Source organism: Lepidothrix coronata, unplaced genomic scaffold (assembly GCF_001604755.1).
Source record: "Lepidothrix coronata isolate B3197 unplaced genomic scaffold, Lepidothrix_coronata-1.0 Scaffold20, whole genome shotgun sequence".
NCBI classification, from domain to species: Eukaryota; Metazoa; Chordata; class Aves; order Passeriformes; family Pipridae; genus Lepidothrix; species Lepidothrix coronata.
In genome coordinates this window covers 1,051,749-1,069,962 of record NW_016690200.1, presented here as the reverse complement: position 1 = coordinate 1,069,962, position 18,214 = coordinate 1,051,749, and the positions used below count along the sequence as shown (strand labels likewise).

At 39.0% G+C, this 18,214-nt stretch overlaps 1 protein-coding gene across 4 annotated transcripts in view; it reads left to right on the top strand.

Moving 5' to 3' along the window:
- The window catches only part of SEMA3D (semaphorin 3D), a 138,310-nt gene that overhangs the window by 101,587 nt on the left and 18,509 nt on the right, over positions 1-18,214 (top strand). For all 4 annotated transcript variants that reach the window (XM_017807825.1, XM_017807826.1, XM_017807828.1 and 1 more), the window contains exons 10-14: positions 238-307; positions 1,652-1,796; positions 12,874-13,096; positions 16,119-16,207; positions 18,003-18,044. In XM_017807825.1, coding sequence (XP_017663314.1) covers positions 238-307; positions 1,652-1,796; positions 12,874-13,096; positions 16,119-16,207; positions 18,003-18,044 — 569 coding nt within the window. The remainder of the gene's footprint in view (positions 1-237; positions 308-1,651; positions 1,797-12,873; positions 13,097-16,118; positions 16,208-18,002; positions 18,045-18,214) is intronic.

The window sequence follows — 18,214 nt, the reverse complement described above, 5'->3', positions numbered from 1 at the left end:
CCCTTCCCCTCCAGAAGCTGGACAGTGAAAAACTGATTCTGTATAAAAACCAGACTACCTGCAAATGGACACATTTCAGAATAGTAGCACAAATCCATGTGGCATAAGTTAAAATTCATACTAAAATAAAGCTTTGTTATATTTTTACAGATCTCTAAATTATAAATGGTAAATACAGAAATAGTCAGTGAATGTTTAACTAAAAAAAAAACCCAAAACATATTTTTCCCATTGCAGAAGATATATTCTTACTTTCTACAAGAGACGAGAGAAACCCGCTTGTATACGGAGTCTTCACTACAACAAGGTATGTGTTGGGATCATGTTTGGCTCTGGGAACAAATGTTAAAGATCTTACTCAGGTCTTTTATACTCTCTATATACTCAGGTCTTCTATACTAGGTCCTGATTCTTGAGAGCAGTTAGAGACTGCTGGAATAAGGCTTCCAATATCAGGACTCTAGTCACTGAGGACAATATTTTTCAGAAATGGAAATAATAAATTATGTCCCTAAACCTTTGTGTGCCTGACTTTTGAAAATGATTATAGAAAACAATGAAAAAGTAACAATCAGAAGCAAGCTAGTTCATTTCAGCCTCATCAAGTTGAATTTATAAAATTCTATCATATTTATTGAGTAACCAGTATTTGCTACTTAAGATAAATCTTTGTCATGAAGCAGTATTTCTGTAAGCAGCATCTTGGCATCTGCTGTTTTTTAGTACCAAAACTACTCTCTAAGCTGATAGTTCAGTGATTTTATAGACTAGAGTTTATGAAAGAATAACCCAACTTTATCTCAAAGGGATACACTAAGTAATTAATGACCTCTCAGCTGCAACGGTGAGATGCTTTCTATTGAATTGTGGGAAAGAAAATAACTCTTTCATCTCCAGAACCTTTCAATTAAGTGTAAATAATAAAGACTAGCCAAATGCTGACCAGTGTTAGTACAATGAAGAATAACCAAGGCACTCTTTAATTCAGAAGCAGTCACCATAATACCTATGCAGATATATAACCACAAAAAATATTTAAAATTGAAGTAAACGTTGCACAATAAATGAAGTAGCATATGAAGTAACTAAAGTACATGCCACTAAACAACCCAACATGATATTCTTTGGAAAACTGAAATGTTTGGAAGTTTTTTTAGAAAAATGCATTTAAAAAGGAAAAATATGTAGAAAAATAAATGAATGGGGATTTTTTTGTTGTTTGAGGGTTTTTTGTCTTTTCAATGCAACTTGTAATTCTCAGGGACTTCACCTATAATATCACTAATATACAGACTTCCAGATGTGAACATAATGTAAAGGAATGTCCTTAATTTGCATAAAATTCTAATCAAAATAGCTAGTAAATGATAGCTGGAAACTATCAACCACTAGAAAAAATGACAGTTTATTGAGTGGTCCAAAAGGCTATTCCAGATTTCAACCAAGCAAAGCTTTAAACTGTAACAACAGTGACATTAAATATCTGTAGTTATCAGACCTGTGTATACATTGTTATTTAGCACCACTTATATCAACTGTCAGGTGTTGGATTGATCTAAACTCCTTTAGACTCTGTGAAATTAGTTAGTCCACTGGCTTAGACTCTGAAGAGGTGTTTGCAGTGTGCATACCAACCCACCTTCTCTCTCAGCTCTGTGTTCAAGGGCTCTGCAGTGTGTGTGTACAGCATGGCAGACATCAGAGCTGTGTTCAATGGCCCTTACGCTCACAAGGAGAGTGCGGATCATCGGTGGGTACAGTACGAAGGTCGCATCCCATATCCCAGACCTGGTACAGTAAGTGTCTCCTTAATTACATACTTCTATTTTTACTCAAAGACAATCATGCTTCACACCCCTCCCAGGATTGGTAATTTACATTTTCCACTCAGGATGTTTCAAATTATCCTCTCAACTCTTTGCCCTCTGTTGACAGCTCTTCTACCTACCCTGTAGGTATATAAATATACATTTTTCCATGTCTCCGAGATAACATTGTGTCCAGACTGTCTATTTCCTGATTGTCTCTCATATTGTGGCCTCCCACTGTACAGTTATATTTCTATCTGTTGTGATCACCTCTAAGGCATTAACACTGCATAAAAAGCCAAAACCACTACTTTATGGAGTATTAAGTTATGATGAGGTATTTTATTTGAAGTCTTGTATTTCTGTTATCTTCATGTCTGTTAAAATCGTTGAGATACTGCCATTGATTCTGTTTTGTGTGGTTTTGCACATTTTGTGTTTTGAAGTAAAATAAGGAGGTAATTGCTGGAGATTTTCTGTGATAAAAGATAAGTAACAGGAAGAAAAAGAGAAGTCTGGTATGTGGAAACACTTTTAAATCCCAGTCTCTTAGACTTTGGCTGTAACAGTCAGGCCAAAAGAAGGAGGAAAACTTTGCAACAGTTATTAAAGTTTTCTTTTCCCACTTCTGTCGTGATATCAAGTTCAGAAAAGCACAGGCCGACATTACAGGTGAAATAGTGTTTTCAAAAAATACATCACCTTTAAAAACATAAAAACTTTGATCAATTCTTTGTATGTGGAATGTAAAAGAGCAATGATTTTATCTGGAATAGCTTGACATTTTCTTGGTCAGGTATTCAGTGAACTAGTATTAGGCAACTGCTTAAATCCAGCCCAGCAGTGAGCTGTCAAGGCCGGACCTTTCCTAGAAGGTGTTTGGCTGTTCCTGCGCTATTTCTCTCACATGAGCATGTGACATTTGCTTCAAGCCACATTATCTAGTCAATCTAGTTCATCTTTTCACACATTTTCTTGTGTCCCTGTGTTTTCTTCTTCATCCTTCCAGTGGACTCAATTACGCTGTCCAAGCTCATGCTGTTTGTTGCACACGGTGGTCCAAGGGCTTGAAAATCAGGCCTTGAGCACTGATTCCTTTCAGCTGCACATGAGCCTCAGAGGCAGCTCTCTCTCTAAAGACCAAAGCAGCTCAGAGACTGATTTGGCCTGCCCAGGATCTGCGCTGATGGAGCAAATCCCACCTAATTTAGACAATTTAGGCTTTGCAGGCTTATGCATCTCTCTGCCACACAAAATAGATAGTGCCCCCAGGAAAGAAGATTGCATTCAATTTTTTTTTTTTTTAATTGCATGCAACTCTATAACTGGTTAAGAAGTTCAGATGAATTTAGTTTTAAGTACAAAAATTGTGCCAGGGAGAACAATAGCTGGTCCCATGGCATCTAAAGAGATTAAAATAACTCTCTTGAAAAATTCAGACTGCCCCATAAGGATGAACACTCTGCACAGATAGACGCGTCATAAGCTCATTGCATTTTTGAGTGTATTAGCCATCACATGGTTGAGCTGGGATTCACAAGGAAGGAAACATGTCATGCTGAAGCATGTCAGTGCTGATCTTTATCATTTGATTTGAATATCCATGGTGCAAGTATTTTAAAAGTTGGAAAGTTTAAAGATAAACAGATATTTTCCATAAGCCTGCCCTTAACTCTCCCAACTACTTCCTTTAAGCACCTGATAACAGCTGTGAGAAAATAGTATCATAAAAGTCCTTTGAACCTCCATAGTCAGTGGATTTCTGTGGGAGTTATTCTGACCAAGGACTGAGAAGGGAAGTGGATTTACTGAAGAAAGCTCTCAGAAGTAATCTTTACTATATAAATAAGGTAAATGTATTGCTGCATAGCTTTTTATTTGTTGTCTTAGTGAGCGGGACTGCAAAATACTTCAGGTTCAGTAGCTTAATATAGATTATCCCAATAAGTAGAGTCATACCACACTCTTCTCTTGTAATGGGTTATGCCAGTTGGATAGGAACAGATTTAGACTGGAATCTGAAAAGGCAGTACGGTGCTCAAAGGCAAGGAAAAGAAGCAGCATGGACCTTACAGAACACTGCATCGTGAGTGCTGAAATGCTCTTCCTTAAAGATTGATTTCATCATTTCTTGCCAGTTATGAAGTGGTTCAGGAATGTTCAGAACAAAGCCAAAGAGGGATAATCCATCCTTTTTTAAGTTACTAGAACATTTTTAAATGTAAGCTCCTCCCAAGTGCTGCTTACAGCTGGCCTAGCCAGCACTGCTGTGATTCTATATTTCCTATATTTTAAGTTACGGGCAAAGTCTAAAAATGGCTATACTAGGAAATGTGTTTCTTTTGATGCTTGGCTTTGAGAGAGGCATTGACTTCCTTTCCACATTTATACAGAAGCAGGAGACTGCTTACCCTAATTTAACTTTCTGCTCAGCTGCCTTTATCTCCTAAGTAAATAAAGCTGCTCACTATAGAGGCTGTGACCACTTTGATATTGAAATTTTGACAAAATGCTTCCTGTGGTAATTTGTGTCTGAGATAAACTCTGAACATGACTGTGATATCATGCCTTCGCAATGCCGAGCAGCAGCAGCAGCCCCTGCCTGCCCGTGGTCCTGGAGCTGCAGCAGGGTCTGCCTGCCCTCTGCCGTCATTGGAAGATCCCTAGACAGGGTGAAAGGGCACCTCTGGCACACTCCACACCATTGACACTGCAAAACATACAGCTCTTTAGCTTCTCTAAGCTGTATTAAAGTGCAAGTGGAAATAATGGGAATTAAACAGAGGCGAGACTTCAAATATATTTCCATTTGGAATTAAAAAGATACAGAAAAAAAACATGAATCAGGCAACCCTGACACAAAGGGCGAGTTGAAAAGCAGGGGAGCTTTTGCTCTATCTGCTTTAGCTGTTTAAAAATTGGACTTGCATGTCCGCAGCTGTCCCCAGATAACAAAACCAGTTTTCTTCCACTCTCTTAGGGTTTCACTCAGGAAATTATCCATTAATAAAGAAACCATGGATGACTTTCTTTAAAGTGTGTTCTGCATTCTGAAGCAGACTTTTCATAATGTGGCCCTGGTAATCACAGAAGGCATTCGAACAAGATTTTCAGTAAATTAGCAGGAAAAAAATTTTCTAATTTATTTAGCTGTATGACAGCAACTCATAGCACCCATTTGGAAATTCTGATGGCATACACAGGAGTGATCCTCATTTCATTGATGGTGAGTAAGTGTCATTAAGGTCAGATTTTTAGAGGAATATCAGTGTTTAAAGATCCAGATTAACACTTAGTCTGATCTACTGCAGAACATAGAACTGTTAACTGCTATTCAAGGCAACACCAAATATTTTTGATGGTTCTAGATATTTTACTAACTGATTTGCCAAAAGATCAAAACTAAGCTCTGAATAAGCAAAGTAAGAGTGTTGCAGTCTGTCACTTAGCTACAAGAAGAAACAGACCTGCACTTTGCTCTTGTACATTGAATAGTTTAATGTCTCACCTCTTTCCACTCCAGATCTGAATATGGACCCAAGCTCTTGAATTCCTTGTGTTTTCATTTTTTAAAACAAATTCCCTTACAAGTCCTCAGATTCTCCTCTAATCATAGAATGAATGTACTAAGTAGGAAGTGACCCATCAGGATAATTGAGTCCAACTCCTGGCCCTGCAGAGGATACTGCAGAATCACACCATGTGCCTGAGAGTATTGTCCAGATGATTCTTGAACTCTGACAAGCTTGGTGCTGTGACCACTTCCCTGGGGAGCCTGTTCCAGTGCCCAACGACCTTCTGTGTGAAGACCTTTCCCCAATATCTAACCTAAATGTCCCTTGACTCAGCTTCATCTTTTTTCTTATTTTTTTGTCTCTACTGCTTTTTCTCCCTCTCTTCAATGAAACCCCACCCTTTATTTCTTCTGCCAATCCAGTGCACAGGCTGAGCAAGATGTGGTGTCCGTCCTGCTGGGACTTGGCTGTGCCACAGAGAAATACTGTCTGCCAAAAAGCCTCCCCTTGTCCTCCCATCTGGTTAGTTTTGCTGCTTTAATAAGCTTGTTCATAAAACATTGAGGGTTGCACAGGTTTCCCTTGTTATTTTTAGACTTATCTTCCTGTTTCACGTATCTTTTATGGGACAGACTGCATTCTTTGCTTCTCCAGTTCCTCTCTCCTTTGATCTCCTCACTGTAAATGGGGCTGCTTAATCAAGCAAAATGTTTCACTTTGTGGGTTTATTTTCCTCAGAAAGCCTCCTATACCTTCTGTTACTTACCAACCAGTTTTCCCCAACATGAATCACCTTCCAGTTCATAGCAGCCTTTGGAAATGCTGCAAACCCTGTCATCTTTCCTGACGGCAGAGGTCAGCAGAGAATTGCAAAGTGCCACCTGCAAAGTCAAGTTCACTCACCCAGCTGGTCTCAGCTCAGTTAGCCTCAGATTAATGCTCTTTTAATTTTCTCGGTGTTTTCTATGAACAGCACAGGTGTGTTAAATGGAAAAGCAATACAAAGTGCTCAGGACAAACACAAGAACAGAGTAGAATAAATCTTGTATAATCAGTGGCTTACAAACCCTTAAAAAAATAGGGACTTAAATTTTTTGTTCGTGATTTTTGTTGTGGGGGCACAGTGAGTTTGATTCCATTTAAAATTTACACTGTTTGTTTGTCTCCTACAAACCTGATTTGTTCTCTCTCCCCTGCCCTCTTCCAGGCTCACTCTGAGTAGCTGCAAGGTTAGTATGAAAGTCTCCCTACTGAGTGTCCAGTCCTTCTGGCACAACTCATCCACCCTGTAGGGAAGCACTAAGGCTTTTTTCAGGCATGTCCAAATGCAAAATGTATTGTGCAGCTCTGATTAGACTACAGAAGAGAAGCCACATGGTACTTAGACCACTGAGGAACCCAAGTTTTACCTTCAGAAGGGCTTATGGTTGAACCTTCAAAGGCACATAAGTGCCTATGCCCTGAGAGTCATCTCTAAACTGTCATCTAATCTACACAACATCATAAATCTATAAATACCCCGGTTTTAAAGTACTTCTGGGCATCCTGGAAGCTCTTACCAGTTTTCAGTGTTGAATCTTAACCCCTCAGGATGCAGCCTTTGCATTTCTTTGTAAACTCTACAAGTTAAGTTCAATGTGTTGGGTGTGTTGGAGGTCCCCATTTAACACAGAAGTGACTGGTTGAAGGTAGTTCCTCTATTCTACTTTTTGCTAGATAGATCAGTGCTAAAGGAACTGGAAGACTTTACACTTTCTATTTTTGGCTAGCTGAGAGGCAATTAACCTGTGAAAAGAAAAACACCTTTAAGAGAAAGGAGGGAGAAGTTCCCAGGATGAGGAACACTTCTCCTAGGAGGGAAGCCTAGGAGAACATCTGATTCCCAGATAAGGGAGAGGTTTAAGAAATATTTCACTCTTAAATGTTTCACACTGGATGCTTCAAATGCTCACAAGAGTGACTTACTAGCGCAGTTCTTAGTTCTTGTGAAATGCATAAAAATTCTCAGCCTGGACGTTATAAAATGCACCAAGTAGATGCCTACTGTACTTAGTATTATGAAGTCTCCGTTGAGTATCTAGCCTGTGGGTGCTTGAGTCTCAGTGTTAAGTGGGTCCAAGGATCCATGTGACAAAACACTTTTAAACTGGCATTTTCAGCACACTTGGAATAGAAATAATTTTGAAGCTCCCGGGGAACAACATTCTCTTTTAAAATTGTCAGTAGACATCAGCACTGCTGAACTACAGATCCATCATTAATGAAAAGGATATGTTTTTACATTCCCAGATAATTGTCACAATTTTAATAGGTGTTAGATCCAGCAGAGCTTACTGAGTTCACTGAATGGTGTGAAGCACTATGCAGTTTGGCACACTGGAGGTTTATTTAGGAGCCCAACTTCTGGCACCGGCTTTTGAAAATCTTGGCCACAGTTCCCACATAATGTTAACACGGTCGCACCGTGTATCTCAGTACTGTGTGAGATCTACACATCCAGCACTCTGCTAAGCTGCAAACTTAATAAGACAAGTGAAAAAAGGAGAAAAGCTTACATCTGTGTGGTGTTGTTAATTTAGTGTGCATTTGCTTTTATTTGAGAAAGATTAGCTTTAACTTACCACCTCATGACTACTTTTGGATACAAATAACAGGTGAAAGAATAAAAGGCATCTCTGTAGATCACCTGGGATCAGGACTTAATCCAGAGTGATTATTGTCAAATTGAGCTCACACAGAAGGCATTTCAAAAACTTCAAGAAACTAATGTATTGATTCCTTAGAAGTTTTGTGCCATGGAGTTTAGAGAGCAGTTGAATAGAGATGCCCTTAGCACTACCAGCTCTGATTTTGTTGGGATTTGTCTTCTGTTGTTGTTTTGTTCTGTTTACTTTTAGTTTCTTAACATGTATATTTGTACCAAGTTATCATTCATGGCAGGAAAGGTCTAAGCAACCTCAAGAATAAATTATATAGTGAACGAATTTCCAGCAAAATTCTTATCTAACAGTACTAATTTGTCTAATTTAATATGATAAACTTTACTTGATGTCAGCTATCTAGAAGAAAAGCATCACACATGAGCTGGTTGTTTAGAATTCTTTATCAGAAAGAAAAAGATAGACACCCCTCTGTGCAGTTCCCACACAGCCAAGATAAGAATCTAAGCCAGGAGAGATGAAGCCCACCCTATTGCAAAAGCAGAAAATGCTGAGAAAGCACAGCGATGGTGTTATAAGAACTTTTATGGAGCCAGATTCTCTTGTAGTCCACATGAAACAACTCTGCCAACCTACTCCTGTGACATTTGATGTAAAAGTCAATCTCTTATTATCTCCAGTGGGAGATGTCACGTATCTGAGACAGCATCTGGTGCTGATGATGTGAATAAGTGTCCTCTGTGACCTGGGTAGAGAACACTGGTATCATTATCATGAGACCTGCAACAGGATGTGAACTCAGAGATGAAAGGTTGCTTCACTCACCCACTTGTCCACTCAGCTTTTATCATCCTACATCCTACTGATAGCCAGGAAAGGAAGCATAAGCCTACAGGAATTGTTCTGCAGTGATGGGTGGACACAGCATTAAACAACGGCCTGAGGACTTTGCCAAAGGATGACCAAAATGAATTTCTCATTCCCCTGTTCCATCCATTGTGCCACAGTGAATGATGCCTCTGGAAATAACTCCCTCAGCCAAGCACAACAGGGTCACACCTGCCCAGCTGCTCTTCATGGTCGTGCTGCCTTAGGATAGGATCCAAAACCCACTGAAATAATTGGAAAAGGCCCTGTTGACTTAAGCAGATCTCTTAATCAGACCCTTAGTCCTTGTTTCTACTAAATTAACTGTGCAAGCTGGCAAAAGATTTCCCTGTATCATGCATGGTAGGGTTTGGGCCTTTGGGATTACTGTAGCAGCTCTCTAGTTCCATATTGTTAGACATTTTATCCTAGTGGTTTTTAATGAGTGATGTCATTGCTTTCATCTTCCTCTGTTGATATGTTTTTGGCAAAAATCTGGGAGATCTTTTAGACCCAAGGGGCTATTTCCATTTTTCACATAGAAATAGATTTCTGGGATTTAGCTGTGGATAGGTGAGCAATTAGCAGATTTCCAGAAGATGCTCCTGGTAACTCAGTGTAGTAAGTGAGAGCATGAACTATGGAAAGTGGACATACAAGGGAAAATCAACCTCAAGTACATAGTGGGGGGGAAGAGTGTTGTTGCATGGTTGAGGAATAGAAGAAGTGAATTTGTTTGATCCAAAGACAAAGCTGTCATGCAAGTTTATTTCTATTTATTCCAACAATTTTTTGTGCAACAACTGTAAAGGTGAACATCCTTTTGAAGTCACTAGGGTTTTTGAGGTCTAATTGTGGTATAAGTGACAAAGACTCGAATCTCAGTTGTTCTTAAGGTAAGATGAAAATGTTCATTCCTGAGTTACTGCTTGTGCGGAAACTACACATGATTTGGTTTCTGGGTAGTTATTGTGCTGTCTGAAACATTTATCCCTTTTTATGGTTTGCTTTATTTTTTTTTATCTCAAAGTCTATTTTTTGTCCCAAAGTCGTATTTCTTTGTGAAATTATTCAATGGATATTGTTATCTTCAAAACCAAGCTGACTACAGCCCACCTCAAGGATGTAACCTTGCAAAGACTTTAATTCATGAAAGCACAGCAGAAAACAGAATGTGGGAGATCATACCTAGCAAACCAGAGGGTGAAGTTCTTACAGGACTGCTGAGAGAAACTCCCTAGGGATAGCTCACTGCAATATGTGTTTCCAACAGAACTGGGTTTTTTCAATAGGACTTTTCTTCTTTCTTGCTTGTATTCAACTGTCTTTTGAGCGGTTATCACAGAACAATACAACCCTTTATTTTTCTCTTGTCTGTTCTTTCACAGACATACATGAAATTGTATAATGAAACAAAACCACTGAATATGTGATGGAATTTATCTTAATTCAAACTGGCACGGATTTGCTGTTCGTGGGGAAATTGCCAAAATCTATTAGGTGATGCAGGGGCCTAAGACCTTTTTTCCGTAAACATTTCAGATCCTTTATGAAGATGGGGATGCACAGGCTTAACTCTTAGGAATTGAAACACTTGCACAAAGTCTGTGAGGTCTCTAGATAGCTGTAAAATTCAGTCCAAACAAGGAATGCAAATAGGTCGTAGACTGTTAAATCACGCAAACTATAACTCAGTTAAGTAAAAGCAGAGGTCAGGTTCAAGTGCAAACCCGATAGTCATGGTGCTGTTTAATGCTAGGATAGACTTTTCTCCAAATGGCACCCTCCCTGTGGCAGTCCTGTGGCAGTGTTTGGGTCTAAGGTAGAGCAGGAACTGACCCCAACAGACATTTCAGGTGTGGCCATAGATGTGGATGTAGAACATCAGCTGGTCTGTGCTTCACTGGCGTGTTTAGTTTCTGAATTTAGAAACTAGTAGTCTCTGAAATTTTTGAGAACATTTTTCTCAGTCAGAAATTTGTGTTTAGTTGCTACTACCTTTGCATTTATGGTATTTATACAGGGACATGTACACATAGAACTGTGTATGATGAGAATCCTTCTGCATTGTATTAGCTGTATTTACTTCATGAGGAATTCATCCCCAGGAATGTGCACACCCTACCTGTGTTTGTGGGGCAGGGGCTACGTTTCCTTCATAGCCAGCACTATCACAGGGTGATCTCTGTGCATCCCTCAGCCCAGCGAGAGAGCAGGCCATGGAAACCCAAGGGAGACACAGATCCTGGCTAGTACTGACCCCACGGGGACAGATTCTCTGCTAGAGGCTGATGTTGCACAGCTGTGAGAAGGGAGTTTACCAGCAATGGAAGGAAGGACAAGCTCAGGCTTTGGCACTGCGTGTGTTGTTCCTAGTACAAATGTTTTGGATAATGCCAAACCTTTCACAGTGGAACAAATCCTAACTACAAGCCCTTAGCTGTCACCACAGATTCAACACATGTAAAACTGGAAAGGTGGGAGTGTGAACTAAAGTTGTCTCTGTCAAATTTGCCATGAAGGAGAACCATATAGCAACTTCACAACAAATCTTAACTTTCTCCTGACAGACTTTGAAGGCATTACTTGATCACATTTCTTTCTTCACAGACTGTGTTAGGGCTCCACCTGGCAGAAAACACAGGGATTGCTTACTTAAAAATAGTATTAAAGAAGAAGCAATCAGTTTATATGTAAAAGGATCGCCAACACCCTTTGTGTCCAGTGTGTCTAGTTCATCTTATTCTTATTCAGGATTTCTAGTGCCCCATTAACACATTTAGATGCCTCCAGATTCAAAACAGAAGTTTTCTCAAACTTGGATTAGAGACTAAGTGTAAAACTAGGGACAGAAAAGAAATGCAAACTGCCATGGGAAGAAAAGCAGAGATAGGTGAGCATGAGAGATCTTGGTTCATCAACATGACTCATCTTCAAATATGTTCCTGCCCTCACCCCAAAAAGCAGAGAAGGGAAAAACTTGACGGAGATCAAAGAGGTAGGTTTATAGGATGTGTGATGTGTGGGATGTGAAACCAGCTTACTTGTGTAAGTAGAAGAGACAGCTGAAGTGATTAATTTGTCAGTATGGGTCTAAGAGAGATGAGAGTAATTAAATGACACTGGGGAGATATCTGAAGGAGTAAGTGCTGTAGCAGGTTGTCTGGACCAAAAGAGGACAAAACAGTGCTGTTCAAACCTAGAGAAAAGGATGCTGCTTTTGAGAAATAAAGGCTATAGGGATCATCTGGTACCTGCAGAATCTGCCTTTTTGAGAAAAAAAGTGCGAGGTGGAGGAGGTGCCGTCACTGAAAAGTTATGGTTTCTTATCTCCTGCCATATAAAGGTAGATATGGGTGTTTCAGTCTGGAAAAATGAACATAGTTGAAGAATTTACTAGGGGCCTTCTGTCACAAGGATCTGAGTGGATCTCCCAGGAGAAACCAAGCTGTTACTCCAACATCAGGACACGCCAGAGAGAATCTTCCTCACTGACTCACTGCATCAGCAGGGCAGAAATTCATCCACGAAAAGAGGAGCAGAAATATTGAAAACAGAAAAACCTTGAGATGCTGCACTTCAGACACTTGAGCTCATCCCACGGCAGCCACAGGAGGGCACCCCAGTCTTGCTGTTGGCGGCCCCATATGTTGGTATTTGCACTGCTTCGACCAGCATGTAGCAAATTTAACCGCGTGCATGACAGGTCTCCTTCCCTCCAGTCTCAGTCTCCTTGTCTTTGTAAAATGCACAGCATGATATTTTGCCTGTGAGTGTGGCTGGGAATGAGAAGGTGGAATTCATTGTGGACACACTTAGCCCATCATGGGAATTTCTCCTGTTTTAAAGCAATGCTTTAAAAAAATTAAATATTGGTGACCAAGTGCTATTTTGGGATGAGAAAAATCACTGAAAAATCTGATTTCTTGCTGGTTTCACAAATCTTCTCATGGAAAATTTGATTTCTATTTGTACTTCTTTCCTAAATTACTCTCATCTTCTTGTTCCCTCTCTTTCGTTCAGTGTCCAAGCAAAACCTACGATCCACTGATAAAGTCTACCAGAGACTTCCCTGACGAAGTCATTAGCTTTATTAAACGCCATCCACTGATGTACAAATCCGTTTACCCAGTGACGGGAGCGCCGGTGTTCACTCGGATCAACGTGGACTATCGCCTGACTCAGATTGTGGTGGATCACGTCATGGCAGAGGATGGGCAATATGATGTTATCTTCCTGGGAACAGGTATGAGAGAAGACTTCCACTGTCAATGTACACAAGCCACATCCTTTTGGAACACTTTTAGCACAGCAGGTCCTGAATAAACCTGTTGATTAACAACTTTTTCCTAGGCACGCAGCTTCAGGAAACATTTAGGTGCACCTGATTCTGTTTCAGGTCTTCATGCAAGTGCTGACTAGACTAATGAAGGGAGTATTACATTTGGGATTTGAACCCCTGCCTCCTGGTGCCTAGGTGATAAATCAGTCAAGGGTTAGAGTACCTACACTTTCTTATCCTCCAATACCATTCAGTACCTGTCTTTACATTACATGATACTCTGGCTCCAATTCCTGCTGGAAGCACATCAATAAACAATTAAAAGGAAAAAAAATTAACCTTAATGGCTTCAAGGAGTACTTCCCATTATTAGTAGTGGCGTGATGCTTCAGCATTATATCTCATGTGACACTGAACAGTTAAGAAAGATTTCAAACTGAGCCTAAGGCAACAATTCTACTCAAGCAATTTTAAAGATATAAATTAAGAACATGATAGCTCCAAACATGACAACCAGGATTGAACAGAGAGAGGTTAAACTACTCTGTCAGGGAAAAAGACTGCTTTGCAGTTTTTCTATGGATAATTATGTTTCTATATGCATTTTTATAGTAGACATATGCCTGAAGGAAAAAGTCTAGTTTTACCATAGTAATTAAATTTAGAATCACTGGATGAACCACCCAACAAGAAGATGTGCTAAGAAATACTAATATACCTATTCATTACATTTCTGAAGTAATAATCTACAATTTTACTCCACTGGAATTTTTTGTTCTTAATCCGTAATTTGACATTCTCTCACTCTCATTCTATATAGGTCTTATAAAGCAATTCTCACTGGTAGATCTGAGTGTTTTATTAAGGAGGTCATTATCATTATCCCCATCTTACAGAAGGTGAAACTTAGGTACATGAAGGTGACAGGGTTTATTCAAGTGCAGTGGATGAACTACTGCTATGAGCTGCAGGGAAATTAAGATTTCAGTTTGAATCCTGCCCCAGTGCTGTGGGGTTACATAGCATTTTATATGGCCTATGAGCAAATTTTGTGTCATATAGCACAGTTTGATAGGTATGGGTATTCTGAAGTAATCTGGGGAAAGGAGTGAATTGTCCCAGAGAATTGTCTCTTTTAAAGTGTGGAATGTCTCAGCCTTCACGAGTTTCTCAGCTGCATTATCACACACACAAGTGCATAGATAGCCTCTCTCTTGGACCATGTATGTCTTTCAGCAAAACATGTTTCACAACTCCTGTCTTCCAAAAAAAGACAGTGTGAGAGTCCCTCTATGATCCCCACAAGTCAGTACAGTGGAGTCAGAAAGGAGAAAAGCACAGTGCTGTTTTCTCGTCTTCTGACTGAGAAGACTGGGAATGAGCTTTATTCATGATGATGTAAAATTCTTGTTGCTTTCTGAAAGCAATAGTTAATGCAGTCAACAAAGAAGAAAAGGGAACCCATTCCCAAACTCTGCAATGCCTAGGATTTGGGAGGTCTCACTACAACTTACTTTTCTTCTGATAATAGTGAGAAAAAGTAATTTGAAATTTAGCTGTCTGAAAAAAGGAGTTCATTTGTAAAAATGTACAAAATCTTTTACTGGCTATCGAAGTTGCTTTCAGATGTTTGCTGTCCTCCATTATAAAGTTTTTCATAGGAGTAAAATTATGAGGGACCAGCAGCTTGAATACTCCCAGGTTAACTGCTCCTGATCAGCACTAATATAAGTCTGCAAGTGTAAATAGTTGGGTTCAGAGGTGTCAAGGCCAGCAAGTACCATGCAGTCACTAGATGGCACTCCATAATATGCAGATATTTATTTTTCTCCAGTGCCTTCCTTAAAAGTGAGTTTTCTTTTCCAGAAGTACATAGTTTTATTCTATTTTCTCCTTTAAACTTGTCATAAGGAAAAAAATGAACTTAAAGATAAAATTCCAAATATTACACAGAGAGACTGAATATGGGTTAACACATAACCCAGGAGATTTCGAGCAGCAGTGGATCAGTAGCTTATTATACGTTTGAATGTACACAACCAGCTTGGACATATGCAGGCTTTGGCAATTATGGCAAACAAACACTGAAAAAAGCTCTAATATATAAGGCAAACTGAAACAATTTTGGCTTTGATTGGTAATATGATCTTCAGTAGTTTAAGAAAACAAGAATGCAAGTCTCATTCTTTCCATTAGAATGTATTATTTTTCATAATTTCAGTACTATTCATAATGCTTAGGACCAAGCTGCACTGTGTCGTTTCCACATCCCAGCACCCCCAGCCCACTTCCCCTGAGCATTTTTTGAGTTCTTTATAAGACCATTCAAGGTTCAGTTATGTCTAATGGTCTGACATGAAATGAGCAAATTATTTTTTCACCAAACAGGAATACAGGTTAAAATTGATTAACAGATTTAACTTAAAAAAATTCTCTAGTTAACTTCAAAGAAATAATTTCTGTAATGATTAAATTAAGATTTTGATGCTTAATGGAGATCTTGTTCAAATATTTCTTTAAATTAAAAGATAAATGAAAAAAGTGCATTGCTTAACTCTTCACATTAAAATGAAACTTTCTTCTGATTAAGGGGCTATACGAGAAGCAAAAGAATTCTATAAAAAAGAGGAAATAATTTTTGCCAATTTAGTTCCCTGAGCTGGCTCTTTTTGGGGTCAGATGGGCCCCAATTGTGGCTTAGGGAAATGTGCATAAAATTCTAGCTGGCAGCATGGACGTGTTTGTCTGTGTTTGTGTAGCATGAGCATTAGACCATCCCTGCCAGGAGCAGTCTTGGCTCAGCCATACAGTAAAACCATAAATGTACTGTGTAGAGCTCTGTAGATAGCAGTGGATGCAATAGGGATAGATGTTCTTTGAAAGCTACATCCCTGATGGATTAGCTTTATCCACACAACATGAAATGGAGTGGCCCATACGTATTGAAACATGACTGTGGGTTTTACATGATGAACATTTGTTTCAGACATAGGCACAGTCCTGAAAGTTGTGAGTATCACAAAGGAGAAGTGGACTAAGGAGGAGGTGGTCCTGGAAGAGCTGCAGATATTCAAGGTAAGCATTAATAGCCACAACATCAATTAAATATTATTCAGGGGACTTTATGGCCCAAATCGGCTTTGTCTGTCTGGTTGTTTGTTTACTGGAACTAGTTCAAGTTTCCAGAGGGACACTATGTAAATTTTTAAACCCCTTGGTATTCTTTGGGCAAGTCAGTTGAAAAATGTCCAAAACCAAACAGACCGTGATTTTTCAGACTTAGAGAAAAATCTCATTTATTCTATTTTGTTCTAGTCTGAAATCTTATTTTGAGCCCAAATGTTTTTATTAGTAGTATTTTATTTTTAATGTAAAATTTGCTATGAGCCACAGTGATATGGGAGTATTCTAGGCACAATTATGGTTTTTTTTTAAACAGACAAAATTTCATAGGTGCAGAGAAAGTCTTTAACATAGCAACATTAGGAATTGAAAACATAAGGAAAATATACCAAAGTTAGTTTTGATTATCAATGTGCTTTAATTTGATGGTGAAGGCTGACTCATATTTTTGACCATTTTGATTTGGTTATTGTGTAACTGGAGCCCCGCTAACACCAATGCCTTCTTCATAAATACAGCTTGTAAAAGGCCCAAGATTCTCTCTGTTGCACAGACACAGTTTCTGATTAGCTTCAGTGCTGGTGAGGGAGATGATGTCAACATGCCAATACATCAGGAAACTGGAGGCCTTTGTCTTCCCTACTGATTTTCTTTTTGATTTATCAGATTTTTCTTCATTCTTTGTGTTGCTTTCTTCTCATGCTATATAGCTGTTCTTCAGTTTTCAGCTTGCTTTTCACCTTTTTGTCTGCACACATGGCATTTTGATTACTTTCTCACATCCTATGTGCTATACAGGGTCTTAGCCCAAATTTTTGTCCATACTGAATAAATGAATTTAGGACTTAAAGACTTTTCCAAGTGTAAGGGCAGGATCATTAACAATTATTTCAGAGTTCATTTCTCCATATGCCTTTTGATATGCCATGTGTATAATGAAACTTTGACTGAAAGGATCTGTATGTCTTCTTCCCGCTGTTTTGGACACCAATTATAAATATTACTCAGAAAATACCAAGATTACTCAGTGGCCTGCCAAGGAATCAGCAGTTCTAGTATGTGCACCGATTTGACGCATTCTTAAAACATAACATCAAGGGAAAATGTGCCATATCATATTTAAAACAAAAAAGATGTTATTTTTTTCTATTCAGCAGACATTCCTTCACATTTTTACTGGTAACATTTATAAGTGTTACCTCTTTGTTTTTGAATCCAGGAAAATTGAAGGGGGTGAATGGCTGAAGAAAAAAGGTGCCTTATTTCCTCAAACTGCATTAGTATTAAACAATAGGCTTAGATTAATCATCTTCTGTTTGGTGTTAGATAATACCCTGAGCTTTGTGCTGTTCTTACATCAGTCACTGGCAAAAAATTTCACTGTCTCTTATGGCAGTGAAATACATCCTGGTGCAGAGGATCTGCCTATGTATCCCTTAGATGGCATCTAAGCCTTTCAAATAGTGCTTAATAAGAACTAAAGTTGATGTGACGGCTCATTGCCCAGTGTGGAGTAGATAGCAAACTCTAGGAATTAAAGCCAGTTCCCTCCTTTCAGTGGGGGAAATTTATGGGAGTTCTTTTTGGAACCATGAAAGTCATGATTTTCTGTTTTTTTCTTTTTCATATTTGTTTAAACCAAGCAAACAAATCCGTAATTTTATTCACTTTTTGTACGCTAAGTTCTTCTTTTTCACTGAGAACAGAGCATTTGAAAACTAATACACCTTACCAATTTATTTTTCAGCATCCTTCATTTATCTCAACCATGGAGATTTCTCAGAAGCAGGTAATCACAAGTTTGTTTAATTACTGGAGGATATGTGGTACACTGAATACTAAACTTATTTTCAGATGACACTTGTTACCTACTGGCCAGGCTTTCCATGGATGGGTCTTAACATGTATCTGGAAGGAAGCAGATATGTTTGCACTTGTTTGCCTGCCTAATTTCATGTT